This window comes from Megalops cyprinoides, chromosome 1 (genome assembly GCF_013368585.1).
Source record: "Megalops cyprinoides isolate fMegCyp1 chromosome 1, fMegCyp1.pri, whole genome shotgun sequence".
Lineage (NCBI taxonomy): Eukaryota > Metazoa > Chordata > Actinopteri > Elopiformes > Megalopidae > Megalops > Megalops cyprinoides.
Window position 1 is genome coordinate 40502109 of NC_050583.1, and position 25990 is coordinate 40528098.

Sequence of the window (25990 nt, forward strand, 5' to 3'; positions counted from 1 at the left end):
AAGACTAATGTTGTGCTTGTCCAGTGATAAACAACAACTGCTCTGAGGAAATCCATTGTCAAACAAAAATCCACACAACTCGCTTTTTCTTCAAGCTTTTTTATTGAGGTGTCAGGTTTGTACTCAATCATTCAGGCGTATATTTTTGTTTTTAATTTGTTACAACAATTTACAGTAGTGTATTTAAGAAAAGAAAGCTGGGGAGAAGGTCCAAATTTGATGACAGCAATAAAACCACACTGAACCAATGCATCACTTTCACTAAATCCTCTAGGATGGCCCAATACAATGTTCCTACATGTGGCATGTTGTCCCTTCTCAACTATGATACATTGTGGTCTCATAAATGAATGGTGTGGGATCGCAGCATTGTTGTAAGAACCCAGGCTAGTCCTCCCTTGCTCATGACTCCAAAAACAGTTTCCGCATTCCTCCATGAAATCAGAATTATAGCGCAACCATCACCATGGCGATATCATTTACTTGCATTCAGCCACGTAGTCATATCATTGAAACAGTCACATTACATTGTTGACTGAAAGATTGCAGCGCTTGGCCTGAAGAGCCAAAAGAAGTCTCTGTGAAGTTCACGTTACAATCACATTTTTTGTTTCACTGGATCCACTCATCCATTCATTTCCTTTGATCTTATGAAATTAGAGACACAAGACTCTAAATAACAATCCTAATGGACTCTTGCTTTTTATGGCCCAAGTTAACCGATCAATAGAAGGCGGTCAAACAGTATACACCCTATTAGTATCAAGGTTGATGTATCTGCAGAGCAACACAACCTGGACCACCCCCATCATTTGTTTACTAATGGTGGAAAATGACATGTGCAGGATATAGTCATAGTTTGGTATCTGTGCAGACATTTAGTAGATATAAATTGTCAGTGTCAGCAGAGATTCAGACAGAGGCAGCACTGACAAGGCACACACTCAAGCAGTCAACAGGTACATTCCTCAAATGGTCACATACAGAGAGCTGACTGATGAGTAATAGCACTGGGGCAGCAGGAAGTAAGTTCCTATACACATAGGAAGACGTGCAGCACAACAGGAAATGAGAATTTGCTGCCTTGTAAATAGTGTCATGTGTCAGTCAAAACTTGCATGTGGGTGTTTTGCTCTAGTATTCTCCAAAATAAGATGTCATGTACCTGTGTAATACATAAACATGTTCTATAACATAGCCTTGTTCTTTGACACAAAAAAATAGAGATTCATTTTAAAAACAGGAATCTCCCTTGGCTCTGTCCATTCATGCTTTGTCTAACTCATCAGAAGTCTCATTTTTCTGCTGTGTTTATTTGTTCAAGGTTGATTTTATCATTTGAAATAGTACTTACTCCTTTCCCCTTGTCAGTCAGAAAAGGTAAAACTGAATTCTTGATATGACCAGTAAAATTCAAATATGGCTTTTATCAGTAGTGTAGGGCAATTTTTAGGTGGCATATGAGATGTAAGAAAGTACTTAGCATTTGTCTAGATTTCACAGATACCAACTTTACTAGTCTCCATTTTTGTATGCCTTACCCCTTCTATAATTTCTTATAATATGGCTATTGAAATTTACACAGTGAAAGGAACTTTGTAACTGCAGACACTCTGTCTACATCAACCATTAAAGGATATAACATTCATAACTTAAGTCTTTTTTATATAAACCAGTATGTTACAAAAATCAATATACAATGTATTTCTATATTATAGTTTGTATGTATGTGTGTATACACACATACACACACACACACACACACACACACACATATATGTATGCAATATGTATAAGATCATAAGTTTTGTGAATTTTTGCAAACAAAATGAATGCAGCAACAATCTGTGATTTTGTGCCAGAAGCTGTTTTGTTGCATGGGTCAGCTGACATGCTCTTATGAATAGCTAAAGATCACAGATTTTTTTTCTTCTTTTGTCAGGAATACATTGTTTACAGTGACCATAGCGTGACAACAACAATCTAAGCTTTGGTTATGACCCTTTCTGTAAAGCAGTTAAGCAGCAACGGCAGCAGCAGCAGCGTCCTATAATAAATGTGATTAGACTAGTGAGGCAAGTAAAAGGCTGAAGTTTACATCGTCGTGGTCCTCCATACAAAAACTGTGGTGCAGTGCCTTACAACAAACATGCTCTAGCAGCTATCGCAAAAACATCTAAAATCTCCAGTGGCATGGTGGGCTGGACCTCCCTGGGTTGTGGCAGTTTCCTGTCACCAAACTGAATCCTCAAGCCCTGAAAAGCACAAGTGGCTGCCGTCCAGGCCACTGTATAATAGCACCGAGACATCGGCTACATTTCGGTAAACAAATCGATAAATACACGGAACAATTTGCACAGGATAGCTGATCAAATCAAGAGATTCCTTGTTATAGTGTGGCCTCCTGCTCCAGCGTGAGCTCATGCAGGCAAGATCTTTCTGAAGTGCCTTTTTGAAGTCTTAGAAGACCCTTTTGAGATGTTCATCCCTACAGCACTTGTGCAGAGAGTGTGAACCAACAGCACAGTCACACAAAACAAATCTAGCTGTCTAGATAGCTGATCTATCAATATTTTTTAATAACCATATTGACGAATACAGTGAAGTATTTTTGATTATGGACATTTTGCGAGTAACTGACAAAGCTACCATTGAGCAAACCTCCATTGGGTAAACACTGTTTTGTGGGCTACAACACCACGAATACATAACATGCTGTTGAAAGAAAAAGCTACTATACTGTCATAAACACGGATGTAGTACCAAGCCCAATTCTAGGCCTTAAAAAGGCATTAGCCTCTGTGATGTTCACTCCAAGCTTTTTCCCTCATACAGGTGTGATTGCTGTTATAGTTCTTATCCATGGTTTTATATGCAGTTTTGTTGTCATTTTATAGAGGCAAAATTGTAAACAGTAAGATATGGATTTTGTTTTCTTCTACCCATTATTTATGCTTTTGTCATCTTTCTTGCTCCCCTGTAAACATTTAGAAAGCTGAAAAAAATTGAGGTCCCTTCCAAGGTACTTTCTAGTTTATCTGCCCTCCTACAGGTCAATTCTTTCCTTACAAGAGGAAGTCAGGGCATAAAAAACAGCACCAGGGTTGTCAGAGAAAGTACATTTATAGACTTACATCTATTCTAAAACAGACATCTGTTCTAAAATGATGCTAAATATATCAATCATCTCTTTTGCCATCTCTGGAAAGTATTCATCATTTAGCTATTTTGATGAGTCACTGTTTAACATACCATCAGAGAGTAGAGAAACACTTCAGTTTTTCTTGAATTTTGTGACCTGAAGTGATGTTTAAGTGAAGTCTAGAAACACCTAGAAGCATGAAAAGCCATTGCTGTTAGAGAGACCTGGAAACTATGAAGGGATGCTCCTGTCCATTCAGGCACTTTAGTTAGTCAAACCTGCAACATAATGCAAAGGTCTGGGATTGAAGTAACCCTGCTAAACAATATCATAGCAAACACACTACGCAAGGCCAGCCATCACCTGTACTACCCCTGTGTCTGATTTGATGTAAAGGAAAAACAAAAAAATAGAACCAAAACAACTGACACTTAGACAGAGTACAAACAGAAATGGATAAAGTGGTTGCTGAACCCTAATTCCCCAGTCCCACCCTAGTCATGTTGTGTTATTCACTGGCAAGCTCCTCCTGTATTTCTGGAAGGTTCTTCTCCTTGGTCTTGCGCCGGGGCTCTGGCTCAGACTCAGACTCTGTCAGGGGCTTAGCGCTGCTTGGAGACTCTATACTTTTGGGCTCGTTGGTGTCATAGCTGCCCTTGTAGCGGTACAGGTACATGTAGAGGACATAGAGCCCCCCACATATCAAGCCCACAAGGATGAACAAGATGACTGAGGAAGAAAAACATAGTAAATATTATGCATAATGAATTATTCATAAGGCCTTTCTGAATCATTCATATTATCTAATAATAGAAGCATTAATTCCAGTGACATAATTTAAAGCATTCTGAGTTGATGGTTGAGACCATTGATTTTTCCAATTAAAAAGTGTCAAACTGATAACTTAAAATAATGTCAGAAGATATGTTTATAAAGAATAAATGTGTTTATGTTTATGCAAAAGAGCTTATAAAATTACTTTTCCACTCAACATTGGAAATCAAGGTATCTTTTATACACCTAAATATTCATTCATTCATTCATCCAACTACTCCCTGAGATCACATTTCAAAAGAGGTCATAATTATTGAGAGTGATTCCAATTTTGCACCAGAGCTATGAAGCTGATGAGAATATGCCACTGCATTCTTCTCTACTGAATGAAAATGGATTTGTATCTCAGCAACAAACTACAGCATATTTGCTTGAACAAACATATATATATATATTAAAATTTCAGCAACCTGTGAACTGTGAGGTCAGGATTCCCTGATTAAGTGAAAATTAAGCTAAAACAAATAATGCAATTAAACTTTGAACCAAAGTTCTGAACAAAGTCTGATAGGACATTAGCCCATCAAACTATGATGGTGTGAGAGCTGATAGCCGTAACATACACAAACAAATCTAACTGGAACACACGCTGGGATGAAAAACTGCATTTCAAACTGGTTTGCTGTTAGCATTAGGATTATCTACTGAACATCATTTATTCACGTGAGTTAAGCTTAGATAAATATTACATAGCAACAATAGGAAATCTAAGAGTCCACTGATTGTGACTGGTGGGCTCTGAAAGTCAGAAAAAGTGCTGTTTGGCAGACCAACCAATAGTGGTCCACTTCTTCCAAGAAGAAGCCATGACGTCTAGCAGCAAGGGCACCTTAGTCTGTTGCCCAATTTTTGCTGCCCTAACAATTCTAAGGTATGAAGATTTAGTTTTATACAGTAAAATGACAAATGGATGTGGGTCAGGAGACAGAGATATGGAGGGAGAGAGCAAGAGATGCAGAGTGATATAGAGTGAGGAGGTGGACAGTGCAAAGAGCACAGAGAGGGATTCTATGGTTAAACTGAAGCACTACGAGAGAGGGGTGTTTAGATGGCAGCTCTCAGCAGCATCTCTCCTGTGTGGCCTCAAACTGTGAGGTCATGAGAGCTCAGCGCTCTTGTACGTAATCAGCACTGCCATGTGCTTTGTGGTTGATGTGGTGTGGTGATTGTCTTCAAAGTTTCTTGGGGTAAACATCCACACATGCACATACACACTGAACATTCTGTGTCACTGATGCATCAGAGCTTACTTGTCAAGACTGGTGCACTAGGTAGGTCATCATGGATGTAGTAGAAGACTGAAATGACAGGAAAAGATGGTCAAGTGACCAGGCAGAATAGGGAATTCTTCACCTACAACACCCCATTCCTGCTGCATGATGCAATACCTGCACAGTTCTGAGAGCTTATCATGCAAGGTATGAGGGCACTGTGGTTCTGGGTATCAGAGCAGGGGGGTTTAAATTGGACAGAGCAGTCAAAATATACCCTATGGAACTTTAAAAGCTTATGCTGCAATCACAGGATTAACAGGAGCCATTTTCAGATGTAGAATGTAGAGATAGAGGAGAGAGAGAAAGAGCATGTGTGTGTGAGTGTGCATGTGTGTGTGCATACATCCATGTATACGTATAGGTATGTGTGCATAAGAACAAACATGCGTAAAGCAAACAGCTCTGGAGAACACCTTTGGAAACGTGCAATTTCACATTAAGTGCAGCAATAAGATGCTGACAGAGTTTGGTAGAGTATATATAAGGCTTTTTGCCTTTAAAATCAATTTATTTTAGAATAGAATAATAGAAACGTGAAGGCTTAATAAAATTTCACATTCTTAAAAATGAAGTCAAGGAAAAATACAATTCAGAAAAATATCTACACACTGTCTCCAAGTGTGGTGCAGTTACCTTTAAATTAGAAACAAGTGGTTTCACACGCAAATATGAGTTCATTCTTAACATAAAATATCTGCATAATTTGGGATTTGTTCATGCAGTATTATCTGGAAATGAGCTATGGTCTATGCTGGGAGATGGAGTCTTACTTGGCCCAGTGTACCAGGGGTCTGCCTCCCAGGGCACCAGTCCCAGGACAGGGGGGAAGGCCCCGCAGTTGGACTCCGCCACATAACCCTGCACTGTGACCGGAGGGTCAGTTTCATTGGGCCGGAAGTAGGTTTTCAAGGGGGCGTAGATGTTGTACCGCACCCCTGATATGCAGCCTATAAGCCCTGGGGCATTGTGTCTCTGGATGTCATAGTCAATATCCCCGACCTCTGCAAATGTGTAAAAGAGAGGGATTATTACAGATCAGTATCACAGTGTGGTACAATAAAATCACAGCTCTTCATGGACACAGGCCCCTTGAGTCATTGTTGGGCCATGTCCAAATGGATGCAGTAGGTACACTGTATGACCTGTTTATTGTTGCCCTGATAACCAAGGTTATGCTGTTCGGAATTATGCTGCTATTGGTGGCCAAAGGAAAACACCACGTTTCACTGATTAGTTAGCTTTATGTAAACCGAGTGTGAAAGAGTGCCTTCACCTATCCCTAACTATTTTTGTTTTAAATTGCTAAATGTTTGCATTAACAAAGGACCCTTGTTTAAAACATCACTTCAAAATTGTCCAATTGCAGTCCAGCTCTCTTCAGTTTCATTCTTAAACAGGCTAATTGTCTGTGATTCTGTATGTGAACCAGCTGTTGGTTAGCAAGCCACACCTACCCTAAACAACAGGCAATGATTGCAGGTATGTGGCTACAGAGCCATAGGCTGGTTCGTTTCTTTATTGGTTTAAATGTCAGTTGTTTTTATGCTTTGCTCCTTTTCTTTTTTGTGAGACATATGTACAGTATGTACAAAATGTATTTTAATGTATGAGATTAAGTGCAGTGCAATGGCCAGCTCTCACCCATCACCCTCCCCAGGAACATGGATTTGGGGGAGTTGAACCTGATGTCCTCCAGCAGTGTCATGCTCTCTCGGACGGGCTCTATGTAATCCACCTGCAGTGGCCAAATGAGTGAGGAGCAATGTTAGAGGGAGACCGCAGAGACCACACCCCTAACTGCACTGGGAGCCAGACACACCCCCGAAAGCACTTCATATGAGTGGATGTGACGGCTCCAAGGGATTACTCTCCTCAGATGAGCTGTGACGGCAGATCCGCATCCAAAAAGCTCTTCAAAGTGAGTCACAAAGCCAGCTCAATGTAGATGGGGAAATCTGATAAAAGTGTAAAGCCACTCCCTGTGACATGATACTGATAGAGCATGCCTGCATGCTGCACGTGCCACACGTGTAAGCATGCACGTGTGTGTGAGAGAGAGTTTGCATGCACTGTCAAACAGTCTGAGGTGAGATGCCACACACCTGTATTCGAATGAATCGGTTGTGCCTGGTGATGTTGACGAAGTGGGGGTACCCATCTGCCAGATTCCTGTAGGACACCTGGTATCTGTGGGTGATCAGGCCCAGCCTGTACCTCAGTTCTACACTGCCTGGAAAGAGATTAGTAGGGAGGAACTGTATGAATGTGCAGCAATACAAACTACACACAAAACAGTTTTATCCCATAATGTTCTTCTGGGGCAGTTTTAAGGTTTACAACACTCATCACCTTGTCCTAGATAATAAAAAGAAGATACACCGAAGGGATGAACTTAGCCGCCCTGGAAGTGCGTGTCACTGTAGTATGTATCTGGGCGATGCTTGTCCAGCATACCATCCTTCTTGAGGATAACGGCGATGTAGTCCCTGACAAAGGAGCTGATGTAGAGCAGCACTGCAGGAGTCTGGGTGGTGCTGAAGCTGAACTCGATCTCGTCACTTGTTTGGTTGTACCCCAGGCTGAAGTTATGGGGGTCCAGCCAGTTTGCCCATTGGGCCTCGTCAGATATGGCCTCCCTCCGGATGTTGTAGCGTAACCATGCCCCCTCCTCGAAATAGGCTCCAATATCTGAGAGGACACACACCAAGAACAATAATAAGGTTAAATGTTATGGTAACATCCCTGTGATTACTAAACTGAATTTGTGTTCTGGGGACTGTTGTATTGTGGTATATGTGGCTTTTGTCAGAGTGCACATGTTAACTTGTGGTAGGGCTTGAATAGTGTTATGCTCACACTCACTGGTCTGGGAGTGTTGTGAGCCTGGTCTGACACTGTTGCTTGTTTAAATTGAATGGATACACTTATGTTCTATTGTGATGGAAGTCGCTCTGGATAAGAGTGACTGCTAAATGCATGTAATGTAATGTAAGCTATGGACAGCTGATTCTTAAAATACTACCAGAGAACCCTGTGCTCTTTTTGGCCAGTGCCTCACTGCCTTTAACAACCACAGTGAGTGAGGACCTCAAACACCACATCTCATGAAGCACATTCTTTCCATCACTGCACTGAGCCTTCTGCTTGGTCTACTCTAGAAGGAAGACTGCCCCCTATTGGCCCACAAGTACCACTCCTAGCAATAACCTCCTTCTCCCAGCTGGTTTCCAATCCAAATTCCAACCAATCTCAGCCCCACTTAAGTTCAGCCATCAGGCTGCAGAAAGTTACAGTGTGGCCTGGGGCTTAACATTCTGAGATCCATTATTGAATGAATGGTAAATGATAGCTCAATGGAATTTGTTCATATTGATGACTGGAAAAATTTTGAAATAAAAATAAAATTTATAATTTTGTGTATCACTGCTGGAAGTTTAATCCATGCAATGTTGTATCCATCCAAGATAATTTCTTAGCTTGCTTATGGGTACAATACTTCATAAAACAGAATACATTTATGTCTGTTAATCAAAAAACATTTTCCACAGTAGAATGTTTAAAAATATGTAGCTGATAACTTGTTAAATTGGACAGAACTACATAATACACTGTATTTCAGCTAGACAACTAGGATGGAGTGTGATGAGTGTTTTGGTGGGGAGGATACCAAATATGAAATGAAAGCCAATTTTCGCTTCTGAAATGTTTAAAAAAGATCCTGAATTTACATGGCTTGACCATCTGCAGTGATGCCCTTGCAATGATTGTCATCAAATGTGGTTGAAACTGCAACAAGAATGTTGGTTGCAGATATAGACCCAACACCTGCAGACTTGCACACTCAGGTTGAGAGGATTTGATTGAGGATATGCATATCTAGCATTTTTGGTCTGCGCAGCAGGGTAACAGAGTCACAGAGTTGTCTCAAAAGAGTTGCTGCTGAGACAATTTAGGCTTCCTGGAAAAGTCTGAGTAGTTAGAAATGATTAAGATAGCTTGTCAGCAAATAAAATCATGTTGTTGTTTGATCACTGTCTACCACTTAGAATACTAAAGAACTCTTACAAAAGACTACAACAGAATCTCACACTACTTCTCTGTATTTGTAAGTAAACTCTTAAACGTTGGCAAGAGTGTAGGGATCTCTGTTTTGTGATAAGATCCCTGCTTTGACAAGAGTGAAGTTAGAAGCTGGGTCACATTGAACATGTCATTTGAATTTTCTACGGAAAAAGTGCCAGGCTACAAAATCGTAAGACACTTGTTTTAAATTATCTTTAAGTTATCTAACAGCTACTCAGAAAATGGGAATATCCCAAGGTAGAAAATGTGATTCACCCCAATACACTGCTAATATTAAAATTCAATTCAGAACTGGTTGAATGGTTTTTCTTTTATATACCAAAGCTACTTGGTGCTTAGCCATTCAGTGCTTATGGATGACTTTCTGTTTGCATTCAATTTATTTGTGAAATAACTACATGCACATCAGGAGTAGCTCATTAACTGTGATGCTGACATATGTCTAAAAATTAATACAGGGGTCAAAAGATTTGCTCCACTTATCAACAAGAGTCAGAGAGTCCCCACCCTTTCCTACAAATGCTATGCATTCCTCTGTTTGATCCCTTTGCCTTCAGACAAGTCTGTGCATGGCCGTGGTTCTACCCTGAGAGGGGATATCAATCTGGTTAATCTATATTCTTATTTGAAAACTCCTACAAGTTTTGATGCCTGAATCCATGACACACAACTGATCTACAAGCAGTTCATTTCAAGTGTCAGTAAAGAGTCTGTAAGGCCAGTCAGTGGTCATATGTATCTGTTACCTTTGTGGCAGTAGTACCCATCAAAGGCTGTGTTGTTGCAGTCGCAGTAGTAGGAAGCATAGCCCTCCATGCAGCGACCACCATTTCGACATGGCAGTGTGGCATTCAGACACTGGCCAGTGCAGTTCAGCCGGATCCCTTCCTTCTCGTTGACCTTCCCTTCCAGGTCAATGGGCACCCCGTTCATTCGCAGCCCCCTGAGACAACCGAGGAAAGCCCTCAGTTTGTACTTGGCAGCGCCTGTTCACAGAGGGCAGAGATTGGTTCCACTTTATGAATCGTTCTCATTCTCATGAGCAGGATACACCATGGAATTTCTTATTTCTCTGAGTCACGCTCTGAGTATAGCTATGATTTTATTATGGATGGGAAGTTGTGTCAGAAGAGATGGACATAAATTATGGAGTATAAGACTTATAATGATAATGGCAAGATGTGTCAATTGTACTAAAATCTCACAAACAATGATTATGAAATACAAAAAAACCAAGAGCTATCATTCGAAAGTCGCTACTGATAAAAGCTCAGTTTCAGACAGATGAAAATGAGCATTGCGTGACAATACCAATGCTACAAATAGCTGCTCGGCTGTTATTTACTGAACGACCGAACCACTGTAACGCACCCACAAGCAGTGGCTCAGTGAACTTCATGGTGACAGAAGTCTGTCCAGGGAACCGGCGTACAGCCCAGGGCTGGTAGTCCACCTTGAGCCGTGCTCCCTTAACGTTGATTTCAGCCTGGACAAAATGCCACTCGTCATCATTTAGGGGCATTGGTGAACGCAGTGTCACATTGATGATGCCATCGCCAACCATGAAAATGAAGAGCAGGTTGGTTGTAGCTATGACAATGGGTAAACACAGGAGTTAAGGTCCAAAGAAGAGACAGACAGCCACACAGACAGACAGAGAAACATATATTCCCATTTACCATTATTAATTAATTGTAGCAATTTAATGCATTCTCATAATTATAGTTTCAGCCAATAACCATATTCCATAACATGGTCACTAAGCTTGTTATGAGACAAAAGTAAATCCTTAAGGATCCACACTTATGTCTTTTGTTAATATTATGCTCTCAACTTTGGGGCACTCATTGTCCTTTTGTGTTCTTATACTGTATTATTGAATGAACTTGTATAAATCTGTATTACAAATATTTGGAGGAATACATTAATGCAGGCAAATTATTTGATACAACTGAAGTGTAATCTTAATTTGTGTATGAGTGCAAGGTAGAAAGTGCAAGAGTTTCAAAAGTGAAAATGCTTTTTCAGCTACTTGTGTATCTGTCCATCTTACAATTGAGTTCCATCCGGATGAAGTTGCGATGGCGGTAATCTGAGTTCTCCAGGAAGACACCATGATCATTAGTGGTTTTAAAGTAGAAGCTGATGTCGGCACTAGTGCCGGGCCTGAAAGTGGGGAACTTCACGTAGGTTGGTTTTGTGAAGGAAATTGTGTTCCAGGTGTTACCTGTTGGAAGGTGCAACACAGAGGTTGTATTGCAAATGGCAAATCATAGCATCTCTGATTTAAGGGCTTTACAGAGCATAACAATCAACATGCAACAATAAAGTGACAGCATAACCTTTATTTTACGTGTATCACTTGCAGTAATTTTACACAAATGTCATTTCATTGTCCATACAATTTAATGTTTCATTTGGACATCCTACCAGAAAGGTCTGAGCTGTTCTGTAGCCCATCAACTTCATAATTAGATGTACAGCTCAGAGTCTACACAAATCAGGGGTAGAGACATTCCAGCTTCAGAATTTTTGCTACTCACTATCACCATGGCAGCGAAGGCGTCCAATTTTAAACTGAGCCTCTGACCCAGTCCGGTTGGTGTCCCCTACAACAACCCTCCGCACAGGCAAGTGGTCCTTGAAGTTCAACCAGCCAGAGTCTGAGGACCTGTTATCCCATTAAAATGAACATTACATTAAAATATAGTTCTATGAATAAATCAGTGTACTTTGATGCTTTTATTTGGTATTGTAAAAGAAGAGTTTCACAAAAAAGGAACAGTTAACACAAATTCATGAAAATCTGTCTTTGGGAAATCTGAATGTTTTCTTCTGTAGATATGCTGTTGTGTAATCCAAACATAGCTCCAGCCCCACCATCTTCGGTAGTCTGCGTCACAGTTGCAGGAGTACTTGGGGCTGGTGCAGGTCTGGTTGATTGCGCAGCCACACTTCTGGCTCTGTGGGAATGCCCCTCCCCAGTACATATGGCTCTCATTATGTCGACCAATCCAGTAACTGAATGGTCGTCCATCTGGTGGAGGAGACAGAGGGATGAATCTGTGGCCTGTGTTGAAACACAGGCATTCGCATGCTCCAACGTCTGTTTCAGGCATCACAGTTGCACTGAGTGGTTTGCCACCAGCTCAGGCGACACATCCTGGGTCATCTTTTGGGACTGGGGAAATCTACAGTTCTATTTGTGGCAGAGACAAGGAGATTGTATATGGAGTTGTTATATAATTATATGCACTTTTGGTAGCCAGTTGCATTTCTGGTTAACCACAACACTGACCAACTTCGTCCTCGTCTACCTCCAAAGGGTATCAGTGTGAACTGATCAGGATCTGATCACAACGTGATTTTTTACAGCTACAACTGGAATATCTGATCTCACTGGATCTGACCACCTAGGACACATTTTTATATCATATGTAGATGAGGCGTTAGATGTGATAGGTTACCAATGGAGAACTACTGTGTGTTCACTGGTTAAGCAATTGATATCCAATTTACTCACTGGGTGTATTAAGTAGACGGGACTTGTAGCAGGAGAAATCGATCCACTGCTCACAGTATTCAGATGTATTGGCCAGGGCAGTAACCTCGGCCCAAGAGGCATTGTAGTATTCCACATCACCCAGATAGGGTCGGTCGACCGTGGTGCCTGTCACCTTGGTACCGTCCATACGATTATGGCCCACCACTGTCCAGGCCTTGTAGGCTGGAAACAAACGCCAAAGGTTTATTCATTACAATATAGTAGCACTAGGCAATATGGAGGTGTATAGGTGAATGGAAGTGAATATATCTGTTTCTCAGATGCCTTTACCGATGGCAATTTATATTGCCTGTACATATTTGTATTATAATTATTCATTTGAAAAAAACTGTAACTTTCACACTGCAAAATAAGTATTTTATGACACTCTAGGCATGCCCCTATACTGCACCACACTGTAGCTTCAGATATGCCTGATTGGAATCAAGAATTAAGAGAGTTGATTAGTAAATGTGCATCGTAGATTCTTGCATGGCTTGGATTGCTCTCATGATAATGTGTAATGAACAGGATTCCATCTAACTTAAGATTATTTAATTGTACTATCTGTATCTATACACTATATGCACACAATCTATATATGTAGTTTTTCAATTATAATAGTACTTATAGTCAAATTTTTTGCTTACCTCCCATTTTGCAGTAAACACTAAAGGGCTTCAAGGGTCCACTCAAGTCAGGGTCGATGGTGTAGTTGCCAGAATAGTACTTGCCATTAAGACGGTAGGCCTCGCACGACTCCTTGTAGACCGCTGTCAGCAAAGAAAAGAAAGCATTCAGAAGGCTTTGCACACTCATAGGCTCCTGATGAGAATCTAACTCAGACACACACACACACAGACACACACACTTACAAATAGATACTCACACATGTGGCACACCTCTCCTTTGTAGCCAGTATTCTCACACATACACAAAAAGTCATCCCAAGACTGAATGCATCGACCATCGTGCTCACATGGGTTTGGGGTGCACCTGAGAAAAGGACAACCAAAGGGCAATGTCACAATTATTATATGTGAATGTTTATTTGTGAGAGTGACACAACTGGAATATTTCTACTGTCAACAATGTGTCAAATATTACAAAATAATGCTATTTAAGCTATATGCTTATCAGCAGCTACTGTACATAAAGCGGTCCATAGAATATGAATGTGACTGTGAAATGTCAATATCCAAGCATCTGAACACAATTCAAAACAACTGAGGAAAGTCAATAAAACACATATACAATATATACATGGTATACACACAGCTAAAATTGCTCTAATGTAGCTAAATGTTCTGCTCCCTGGTGTCCTGTCCCTACCTGTCAGTAATGCCACAGGTACCCAATAGCAGCCCTGAGTATCGTCCCCAACGCCACTGCAATAAGTTGTCAATGTCCACTTGCTCTTTATCGATAAAGATCTGCTGCATGCAGCCATGGAAGTTATTCAGCTTGGTCTCACACCTGGCGGTGTTGTTGGTCTTGGGACACCCTGGGGGCCATGAAGAGAATAGTTAATGGGGGAAGAAAGCAGGATAATGGAACTTGACAATACCCCACCACTACAGTACCCACCTCCAAAGAAGTACTGGTCACCAGTGCGTACTGTAAGGGGGTTAGTGATCTTGAGTGGAGAGCTTTCATCTTCATCAATAATTACAGTCACAGAATTGTCCCTGGCCAACACCTCCACTGTGTGCCAGAAACCATCATTCAAACGGTAACCTGAGGAGAACAACCGAAGACATAAATCCACTGTCATAAGGGAATACATTGGTCAAACGATCTACTCATTTAACATAAAGAAACAAACTGCACTACCAGTCATGATGGAGATTTCTTCACTTTTTTATATCCACTACAAAGCAACATGTAAAGGCTTAAACTCCATAATCTAGTTGGTAAACATTGATTCAACATGGTAAATGAAGGTTTAGGTGAAAAATAAAAAACAGCAATCCAGAGGTGTTCCTCGTGGGCTCATTCCAGGACCTCACCTGCAGCAAACTGCAGCTTCTTCTTGCCAGGCTGTGTCAGAGTAACATTGACTTGGCCTTCACTCAGGCCCAGCTCCAGGGTGCCCAGATTGTCAGCAAATCTTGTGAACAGAAGCAGACCTGTGTAGTCCCAGGAGCGGAACTTGAACTTTACAGCCATGAGAGGCTTACGGTTCACCCCTGGCAACTGGAGAAAGTTGTTGGGCCCAGCAAAGGTCAAAGGTTTCAGTGTCATAAGGTCCCTGCAGGCATAGCGTATTGGTTTCTGGGAGACCAGGTGAGAAAGAAATACTTCAGTTCTGAATATCAATCATGGCTTGATCCCACCCACTAATTAATGAAATCTCTTACAGATACTAGATAAAATTATAGATCAATGACAAGGAAGACCACACTACTAGTTATTCCACAAATTATATTTTGTTATGTGTGACTCAAAGCACCAACCTGATATGACCCCATGATTTCAAAAGGTGGAGTCTAATGCAACAAAAATGCGGGGACAGATCTTCTGTGCTCGCATGTTCCGCTGTGTCTTTACTGTTTGCTGGAACATTACATGGATCTTTCATGTCATGTAGCCATATGGGTACTGCTGAGCTGGGGTATTCCATGTGAAATGCTATACCTGCCCAGGGGGGAAGCGGATCTGCGGCTCCTTCTGCTGTGCCATGTCGATGATGTTTGCTCCATTGAAGAAGACATTCTCCAGGCAGCCACGGAAGTTGCTCTTATCAGGGAGGTGGGGCATGCTGGGTTCAATCACTCCACCCACATAAAGCTGGGAAAGAAAACAAATTGCACTCTTTTTAAATAAATGAGCTTGTAACCAAGCCACACTAAAAAGAAGAATTCTTAATAGAGAATTACCTCAAGGATAAAAAACAAAGCTCACATCTGCTTTGCCAAAAAACTCATAGTGCTGGGAGAAAGAGTCTCTTTTGGGTTCAATGGTTAGCCTTTGAACATTGTGATTAAACTATTATTTTTAAGGCTAAATCATTTTAGGAGATTACAGTACACTGTGAGTGAAAGTGAAAGTGCGGGTTGTTTCTGAGAGTATCTCTAATTCAGCTTTTAGTGGGAGTTTGATTAATTGAAATGTAATCCTTTCTGACAACCCCTGTGACATGACACTACTGCTCTCACATTTAACCCCTCTAGCTATCTTACATGAATGGTAAATTAGTGGATATTTTGCATGAGTTATGAAAAACACCCCAGTTTGTGAAACCTCTATTTTGGGACCACACTAACAGCCTGTGACCAACCCCATTCTTTGGGACCCCTCCTGTAATATGTGGCCATTCCCACCTGAGTATCCAGGTCAAGGTAGGTGAATTCCCCATTGCAAATGACGCTCTCAGTGTGGCTGTCCACTGTCAGATTGACCTGCCGGCCGTAGCGTTTGATGGTCACGTAGTGCCAGTGCTGGTCATCCAGGAGGTTGCCCACACTCAGCGTGGTCAATCCATCCACCTGGTGGACAGGGCTGCTCCCTGGATGAGACAAGTCTGAGTGAGACTCTTGGTTTAAGCTGAACCATCTGTACGCTCTGTTGTTTTTGTTATGTGGGAGGAAGTGTGGGATATATATACCGACTTCACTTCCTGAGGCAAGAAGCTTATGCAAAATTACCCAGGGGGCAATCTCCTGGTTTTACAGAAAATATCTCCTCTGTGTTGAACCTGAATTGTTGGCTCTCACTGACTCTAAGAAGGGGTCTCAATAACTGAAATTTAGTACAAATAAAACAATGATGATGACTCACATTGAATAGAGCTTGCCAGGGTTAGTTCCTGTATGCCACTACGTATGTTGCTTCTACTTAAATCCTCTGGATGCAATTACATAACCTGATAATACACTGGCCTTAATTGACATAAGTACCATTCAAAGCATGAGCTCCATGCTTGATTATTATTCATTTATATCCGATTCATTAAATATTCCATCTTCAGTATGGTTTGGTTTCTGAATATTATATATCAAGGGTATGCAGTTAAATAAATTCAGATAAATAAAAATGGCACTCTGGAAACTGGGCCTCACACCCTTGTCACAGAGTACAGAGTTTCTTCAGCACAGGACATGGCCACCTCTGACCTTTGACTTTTGACCTTAGTCTTTCTCAGTAAATGATGCTGCGGGACACTTCTCACCCAGGCTGATGTGCAGGTAGAGGCGGCCGTTCTTCAGCTCCAGGGTCAGGACATCCCCCTGCATGCCCTCACTGTGCAGCAACACCCCATCCCTTTCCAGGGTCTTGAAATTCAACGCGATGTTGTCCTGCAGCGTGCGGGACTTCTTCCGTGGAAACATGTACGCCACCATGTCATCTCCATTATAAGACATCACGTAGGAGTCTTACAGATGTGCACAAGAGACAGGAATTAAGGAGGTACTTTTCTATCAATCCACACACTTTCCTTCCTTAAAATAAGGAAAAAGCTTCTGTCATTATAATAATGCAACATTAGAGCAATGTACGCATATCCATTCACCTTCATGTCACTATGTGTAAACAGTTAAAACCAATCAAGGTCTGTCAATTTATGAATTGTACACAGTGTACCAACAGAAGTCTTCCACCTTGAATATCCATAGTTTGGTGTGGCCTGGATATGGTGATCCTGCTGGTGGAATACCTGGCACTAAACATGTTAAATTTAGCTAGTCACTCCACATCCGAATACTTGTGTATGTGCAGTGTATCAAATGCATCTTTTTCCAGTGCTTTTCACTTATTTATAGGACTGAATCTATGAGTACAATTAATTTAATGCAAATAAAAAAGTATATGCTATATCATAATAAACCAACAGCTGGTGCTTCAGTTTCTGGCATGGTAAAGGGCAGCATGTGTTGTTCAGTGTGGTCAGCCAGGGAGCTTGGGCCTCACCGTAGGGGCAGCCATAGATCTCCAGACGGACCCCAATTTTACCGCCCCATTTCGTGTTCCATCCCAAGGGCAAGAAGCGCAGGTGTTTGGCAGTGAAGGCATAGTGAAAATTGTGCCTCTTCACCTGGTGGTAGTTCCAGTTCCCTGACAGAGTCTGTGCAACAGAGAACAACATATTCATCAGGATATTTATTGCAAAACAAACCTCCTTTACTGGTCAAAGTCCTCCAGGTCCAGAAGAATCTGAACAACACTGACATATGAATCTCCAGATATCAACTCCATCACCATCCCCTATTACATGTCTTCTACTATCCCATATTAAACAATTTCTAAAATGTACAAATCCTTGCAAAAAGACAAATGTTTTGTTCATTCATTTAGTGTTGCATAAACAACACATATTCCGAACAAGGCAAACGTGCCACCCTGCGCCCCATCCCCATACCGAGTTTCCCCCTCTTTGAATGTAGGGGGTCCAGGAATCAGGCCGATCCCCATATAGCAGGGTGTATTTAGTGACCCAGTCATAGGAGTTGAAGGTGCCCTGGGTGGAAATGGCAACAATGCGGTACTTCCTGTGTAGGTTGATCTGGAGCCAAGGCTGTCGGTCTGAAGGGGACGGAGACCACCCACTGCTCCCTAAGAAGAGCATCCATAAAACACATATATGCATTTATACATAAACTGTAAATGGAACTTAAAGTTCTATCAGTAAAACTGTTATTCACCACAGTCATAAGATTCAGAGCGATATTGGTTACTCAAATAATACGTTTCATTCCTCGAGTAAAACACTGAATTGGGGATATGAATGAAATTACACCAGGCGTTATTTAGATAAAAGATAACACATCCATTCTTAATTTTATTCTTCCCATTTCATGCTAAACAACACACATTGATTTTTCATCTACATTCAGTACAGAACCAATGCTGTAAACCCCACAGTGCTGCATATTTTCCAGTGCTGGTGTCACTTACCGTAAAGTCTTGCAAAGTTGGCAGAGTACAGAAAGTTGTATCTGGAGGATGCCAAGAATGAGGACGCATAGAGTGAAGAGGACAAGGGATCAAGACATGGTCCTGGAACAGAAGAGACAGGAAACACCATGTAAAACACATGATCTGAAGCCAGCCAAGAGATTTTATTTCAACAAACATTCTCTACTGCAAGCTTATCAGTACCATCATATAGTTCAGCAGAACAGCACAAGAACGACTGAAGCATCTACAGAGAGATAAGAAGATTTATGTCCAATCTCATGATTTCAGAAGTAAGATGGGCAGCCAGGAGCATACAAGAGGAGAGTGCTGACACTACTTGTTCTGCACCTGAAAAAAACCCTCTGGTGGATTATATTGACTAACCTTTTTTCCATTACAGGATTTGGGAGATTTCAGTAAAATTGCTGTAGTTCAAGAGTGCGAAATTATAAATCTTGTACCTTTTAATAAATCTCTGGACAGCATAAAAACACCCATTTCAAAGTAATTTGAGTAATGAACTCATTTTTTTCCATCACTGCTATTTTGCTATTTTTCTTCACATTTAGCAAAAGACATTTCTGTATTGAGGAAAATCGTGGAAAAAGTAAGGAGCGGTGGAGTTGTGAAAGTTCGGTCATCAAATAATTACTGAAGAGGGAAGTCATAGTTTCCAAGCATATAACAATCTGTGTTTGCATCGCTATTGTGTCTGTTTCCAAATAGAATTCTTTATTTCAACTAAAATGGAGATTTCTTTTTTTCTAAATTTTGTGCCTGAGACAGAAGGTATTAAAGTTGCATTTAAATATAGGGTGAGAATGAATAAACCAGAAGCTGTGACTCAAAACATTACAGTGAGAGGAAGTTTCAGAATAAGATGCCAGAGCTGTAATAAGCCTTATTAAAATTGTGTGTGTGTGTGTGTGTGTGTGTGTGTGTGTGTGTGTGTGTATGTGTGTGTGCGTGCATGCGTGCGTGCGTGCGTGCGTGTGTGTGTGTGTGTAAATGTCTGTAAATTGGTCACAAACCTATTGATTGACTACATTGCATCCTCAAATATTTGTATCTGATCTATGCTTTTTCCAAGAATACATATATTGGCAAGCTCTTCAAACTCTTCAAACACCACTTTATAGATTCCTTCTTCTCAGATATTGATGTAGACATTTCCACTATCACAGTGTGCAAATGAGATTAAGTCTAGCCACAAGGGAATCAATGCAGAAAATTGTGTCTGCAAATGTGTGTCATTATAAAGCTGACACATCTCTTTTTTAAGACAATGCACCAAGTAGAAGAATTTCATCCAAAATCTGGAAACCACAAGTCCTTCAGACCATACTGTTTCATCCTCTGGTATCTGTATATTTGTATTAGCCATCTATGTCACAATTTCTACAATATAAACCTTGTTCTTGTTCGGTCCACCAAACAGTGGATGCCTTGCTATATTCAGACCTCTCATATGGGTGTTTCCTCCAGGGTAAGAACAGTTAGAACTAGAGGAAGTGATGTGACCATAGAAAATAGGTGGGTCCACTTGACATGAACTGAAAGGTATCACTTTGGGGGCAGATGTCAGCATATAGTTTGAAACTTTTACCTGGGTCATTGTAAAGACAATAATCATTTAACACAGACACACCATATAGAAAATAAAGCCACTCAGCCAGGAACTAAAAAAGAAAGAATATCTTACAGCTGGAAAGTCAACTGCAGTTTGAATGTATGATCTCATGAACATTCAGGCTGCTACAAGCTACTTCTTTTTCTATTTATAACATTAGACCATAAAATGAAAAACTACAGTACATGTATATATTTTCTTGACACTCCATGCTCACAGGAAATAAATACTGTTGACTATTAAATGACTGATCTCACTCTATTGACAATGTTATTCCATGTATGGCTAGAGAGATGGAAGAAACTTAAATCACACCTTTTCTTAGAGACTTTTCAACATTTTGCCTCCAGCTCCATCTTAACCATTGCAAATATCCATTTCAGTTAGAAAGCACAATTTCTCCCGAATTGAGTAACAACAAGAGAAGAAGCAGCGAATGTTCACAGTGGTCAATCATAAGACATTCTAATTCAAAAATGACTGTAGCTGAAATCAGCAATTTGAAGTTCAGTCAGCTGATGTAAACAGGACACAAAGGAGAAGCAAAGATGGCTGCTAAGGTAAATACCAAGCTACTACACATTTGCAGAATCTGTATCTTTCTGTACAGAGGTCAAACAAGGGCAAGGGGTGTCGACACCAAGGAGAAAAACAAATAATCTGCATTCAGCCCCACCGAAGCTGAGAAAGCAAAAGAGCAGCATTTTTGCATGTCTTTGAGGAAATGGTCACTGTTACACGACATGCATAGATATTGCATTGAAATGGCAAGGTTTTCAATTTAAATTCCAGGTAAAACAGATGCATCTATGTGCATCCTTGGAGCTGTGTCATGCACTGTGACTGACTCACTGAGAGAGGACATGTGCTTCACCACAGCAGCCAAACACTACAAAAACAACAACCCCAGCATCTGCACCTCAGCATCTGAAAAGCCCTTCTTGTGTGGGTCTCACACAGTGTTTCCTCAAGTGGGTGAAGCGTATCGTGTGGTTATTCTTTCCCCTGAGAAACAAGTCTTGTGTTTTTGTCGTAGTGACCCAGTCTCACACCCGTTGCTTAGAAGGAGACCATCCAACTTGAATATGAGTTGTAAAAAACATTCATATAATGAAACAACTAGTTTAGCCAGAGACACTCTGGACCTGAATGTTTGGAGGTAATTTTCCCTCTAACAAAAAGGTTTTCTGAAAATACTGAAGACCACATATATCATGACAACAAATCTGAAAATGTTCTGATTAATCAATTATCTGACTTGCTATAGACTGGAGTTTTCTCTCGTTTTTTCACCATCTCCCACTCCATCTATCCCTTTTTACTTAGGGCTTTTTTGTTGATGATTGTTTTTTTTAATCGTTTCCTTATTTTAATTCATGAATGGAAATATCTGTTGAACTCTGGTTTTATTGTCTGAATAAAGGAGGCTCAGAAGCCTGTCTCTCTCTCTCTCCCTCTCACTCTGGCTAAATATCATTATTGGGAACATGCAAAAAAATCGCTTTACCATTGAATAATGAGGCTGTTGCTTGCTTTAGAAACATCTCTCAATTGTCTGTACTGAAAAGGCCTTCTAAAATTTCACAGAACACTTTATAAGTAATGGAGATACAGTATGTTGTGCATTCCAAACACATATCTAAATGTTTCTGTCACTGTTCACCACTGTTATTTCTATCTGTGCTAAAAATTTCTAAAGATACAGTAGGTTACTGTGATAGAAAGAAACAACTGTTATAATAAATATAAAACTAGTTTTCAAAAACATGTATTATTTATTGATTTGCTTCCTACAAGCTCAAGTTGTCATAACAATGTGTAATTTCACATTCATGTATCACACTGGAAGATTGATGAGTCTGACACTTAACCCGAAGTGCCTTCACAAAATCTGTTGACGCTTTGGATGGTGCATTTAAACTCACTTGTAATAGCCAAAATTCTTGATTTGAATCAGAGCACAAATGGCCCTTCTCTTCACATTCTCTTCATTGTTATCTATTTTACTGTTTCTTCTTTGTGCATGAGAGCTCAACAGACAAGCCTTTCAAACAAAAAAGCTCCAAAGTTTAGGTAGGAACTGTCACATGCTATAATGGTAGGAGTGGGTTGTTGTTTTTTCCAATCAATGTTAAAATCCAATAGAAATGATCTTTCTTTTAGTCAACTGTCACAGCTATTTTTATTATTATTATTATTATTATTATTACAGTATCATACAGCTGGCTTCTGTGCTGTATTACAGATCAGCTGTATTGCCTACACAGATGCTGTTTACAATGTGTTCTGGTCCCCCATGTCCATGTCTGAGCCATACTTCCTTTCTGTCTGAGCAAGCCCTACAGAAATAAGCTCAAAATGAGACAAGACCCAAAAACCAAATCAGCTTAAAGCAGGATTGCATGGAATTAATCATTAAACCCCACTCTCTCAATCATTTGCTTCAAAATCTCCCCTCTGGTTTTGCATTGATATTCCCCCAGCTGGAAATTCCTTAAAATCTCCAGTAAATAACATTTAAACCAATCCTTTTTACATGATGCTTTGACAGAGACTGAATTACAGCAAAAAGGTAGTAAATCATGTCACACGTACTAACTGATTGTAAATAAGGAAACTTGATTTGATTATCTAGCATGCATGGGTGGTTTAACATGCTACAATCTGCATCTACTGTATCAATGCTCTTTTGTTGCACTACTGTCCTTCATACATATGAATATATATATATATATATAAATATGAATATGAATTCTCTGTATGACTAATGCACAATCAAGGGCAGAATCAAAGGTTTTGTTTAACATTATTCCAAAAGTCCATCTGATTGCCTTGACAGGCTCTGCAAAAACATTGACAAAAAGAACTTTACATCAGCCTGCCCAACCTGGGAGTACTGTATTTCTGAAAATATGTTACATCTGGTGAGAAATCGGCATTAAAATGTGCAGGGTAAGCAGCAGGTTAAGCAAGGTCACCCCGACCATCCAGTTCCTAGTCTGACGGCCTCTCCAGGAGCTTGTCATCCTCCATCCCCTTCAGTCACTCTCATAACATCACCTTCACACATGCAGCCCCTGTAGCACAGCTACTAAAATATGTACTGAGACTCTATCCGGAATATTCTTCACTTTCACACTCCAGCTCTGCGTTCACCATCCCACAGGAGAGGGCTCACTGGCCTGTGTAAACCTCAGGTTAATATAGACAGAATATCACGATAAGAACCACTTGCAAGGCCCTGCCCAAAAACAACACTGCAGCTATTAGTGTGTAAAATGGAAAATGGTTTCATATCTGATTCTAGGTTTGCTACTATGACAAGCTGAAATTTGTGTGTGACCATGGCCACAGTGCTGCAGGCAAAATGCATTGTGAGTACAGTAAACAGGATCCTCTGGCATGGTAAGTAACACTTTTTGGGATTCCCAACCATATAAATTATTCAGAGCAGAATGAGCAGCAGGACCACTGGACAGAGCCATTTTGATTGAATGCAGTGAGGTAAACATAGTTTACCTGCAGCTTCCAGGAATGACCAACAGTGGTGTAATTATAGAGGAACTTAATACTCCATTGCACATTACCCGTTTTAGTTTCCCTCATGTATTTCAGGTGTAGTATTTGTAACTCTCATGTCATGCCTGCCCTCCCACAAATGGTGAGTGACAACAGAGTAAAAAAGGGCATTGGACAAGACGCAATAACCTCCACCAATACGACAAAGATATGTAACTGGGCAAACTGTGACAAAGGATGAGCTGGACACAATCACATTAACACTCTAATTCCCACTGATTTTATGCATTGACCCGTGTATGACAACATGTCCAACACATAGTGGCTATAGGGTCAGACCTCCTCCTGATTTGGAATGTACACCGAAGCATCCAGGACTGTCCGTTCATTGCAAAACCATTATCATGATCCATCTTTACAATTCTGAGATACAAAGAGGTGGCAGTTGGTGCCATTTTCAAAGTCTTTAGTATAGCTCAGTTGCAGATTGCTTTAGCAATTACTAAGTGTCCAGGCTGACACACCATAAAAAAAAAAAAAAAAACTCAATAGCATAATAACATAAGGTAACACCTTTGATGGGATCAACACAAATTACAGAATCATGTATGTGTCTGTTGAATATAAAACACACTTATGGTCCAAGCCTTCAAAAATGTCCCTATGACGTAATTCAGTTTAGAGCGTGGTAAGTAAAGCTCGGTAACTTCAGCTCTGCGGCCGCCTGTTATAATCTGTGTGCTTTTGGCCAACAGCGCCAGTGATAGTGAATGTCATGCTATGCAATGAAGTCATTGTACTACGTGTGAGGCACGGCCACCAATTTTATCTGAGGAAAACGGCACACTGCCCATTTTTGGGTGCATTTTAAAGCGCCCCTCTCATATTTTCTTTCCCCCAAATCACAATCGAATAGTACGCCGTCAAAGCAAAAATACATACACATTTTCTACCTATGGTAAAAGTTGTTAGTTGGTAATCGAACTGCTTTATTTTGTCCATATTTTATTTAGCTCCATTGGAGGCAAACAGTCCGACCAGCGGACAGGTGAAGAATTTTCTGAGAAGTACTGCAGTGGGGTGGTCCCGCACACGACTGAAAATCGAAAACCGCTGATTTCACGAATTCACACGCATCAACCTAATTTTATCTGGTAAAAAACATTACATTTAATGGCACTACGCCTCAAAAACATCGCTCACGGTGTATTTTAAACGTTCACTTGTCTTTTTGCATGTCCTCTGGCGTGTCCCTAGCGCGGGCTGAGGGAGACACCTCCTTACATGAACTCAGAGGCACTGCAATGCAGAACAGAGTTGTCTACCAGACAGACGATTTGGCCGTGTATCTGTAATGGTTCTGCGCTTTTAATGCTCATATCTTGTATCCTATCAACATAAAAAGCTGTGCAAAGCGCAGACCGCACGGATGCTTCCTGTGAAAGCTACTTGTGGTGTTATATTTAATACTGATTTTGAGTCAATGCACCAAAATCTGTACATGACTTGCAATGATTATACCCCGCTTACAAAACATCCACTCTAAATGTGTCATTGGTTTTCTACGCCTTGCAGCTACTCCACAACATCGGTTACAATAGCATAGCAACAGTAATTACAGCAGAGGTATATAAATAAGTAAAATAGCACACGACTTACGTGATGAGCAATGCTGTAAACCTACAAAAATCAAGAGGCTTGCGCTCAGTGTTTTATAATTCATCCTTTAGGGGATACTGGTCTTTCTTCGTTTCAGTTGTAAATGATTATTTCCTTCAATATTTTCTTTTTCTAGCTAACCCAAACGGCATCCTTTGCCCCCCCTTTGCCCAACTTTAACTCGCGCAGCTCCAACTCTTCTTCCCAGGAATACGGCTTGTCACAGTCAGCACGGGGGCGAGCATTTGTTATTGCTGCTGATGCTGCGCTACCCAGTGTGCGCGCATACTCGTCGTTGATAAATCCTCACACTGTAAAATAACTTGCCAGTTTATTGGAGTTGTGGACAGCCAGCATGTACAAGAATATCCTGAATATGAGCAAACACCCAATCATGACCATGCCCC

At 40.7% G+C, this 25990-nt stretch overlaps 1 protein-coding gene across 1 annotated transcript; it reads right to left on the minus strand.

Annotated features, from left to right (window-relative positions):
- Window positions 1-1863: 1863 nt before the first annotated feature.
- cntnap1 (contactin associated protein 1) lies at window positions 1864-25990 on the minus strand. Its single transcript, XM_036533336.1, has 24 exons — window positions 25584-25990; window positions 18773-18874; window positions 18237-18430; window positions 17789-17942; window positions 17049-17252; window positions 16201-16385; window positions 15515-15667; window positions 14887-15151; window positions 14465-14614; window positions 14210-14381; window positions 13767-13873; window positions 13528-13650; window positions 12857-13060; window positions 12214-12370; window positions 11877-12004; window positions 11387-11560; window positions 10705-10923; window positions 10080-10319; window positions 7705-7938; window positions 7353-7480; window positions 6892-6985; window positions 6021-6251; window positions 5227-5274; window positions 1864-3871 (listed from the first exon to the last, which is right to left on the minus strand). Exons 1-24 carry the CDS (start codon window positions 25645-25647, stop codon window positions 3651-3653), a joined length of 3951 nt encoding a protein of 1316 aa, XP_036389229.1. The 5' UTR covers window positions 25648-25990; the 3' UTR covers window positions 1864-3650.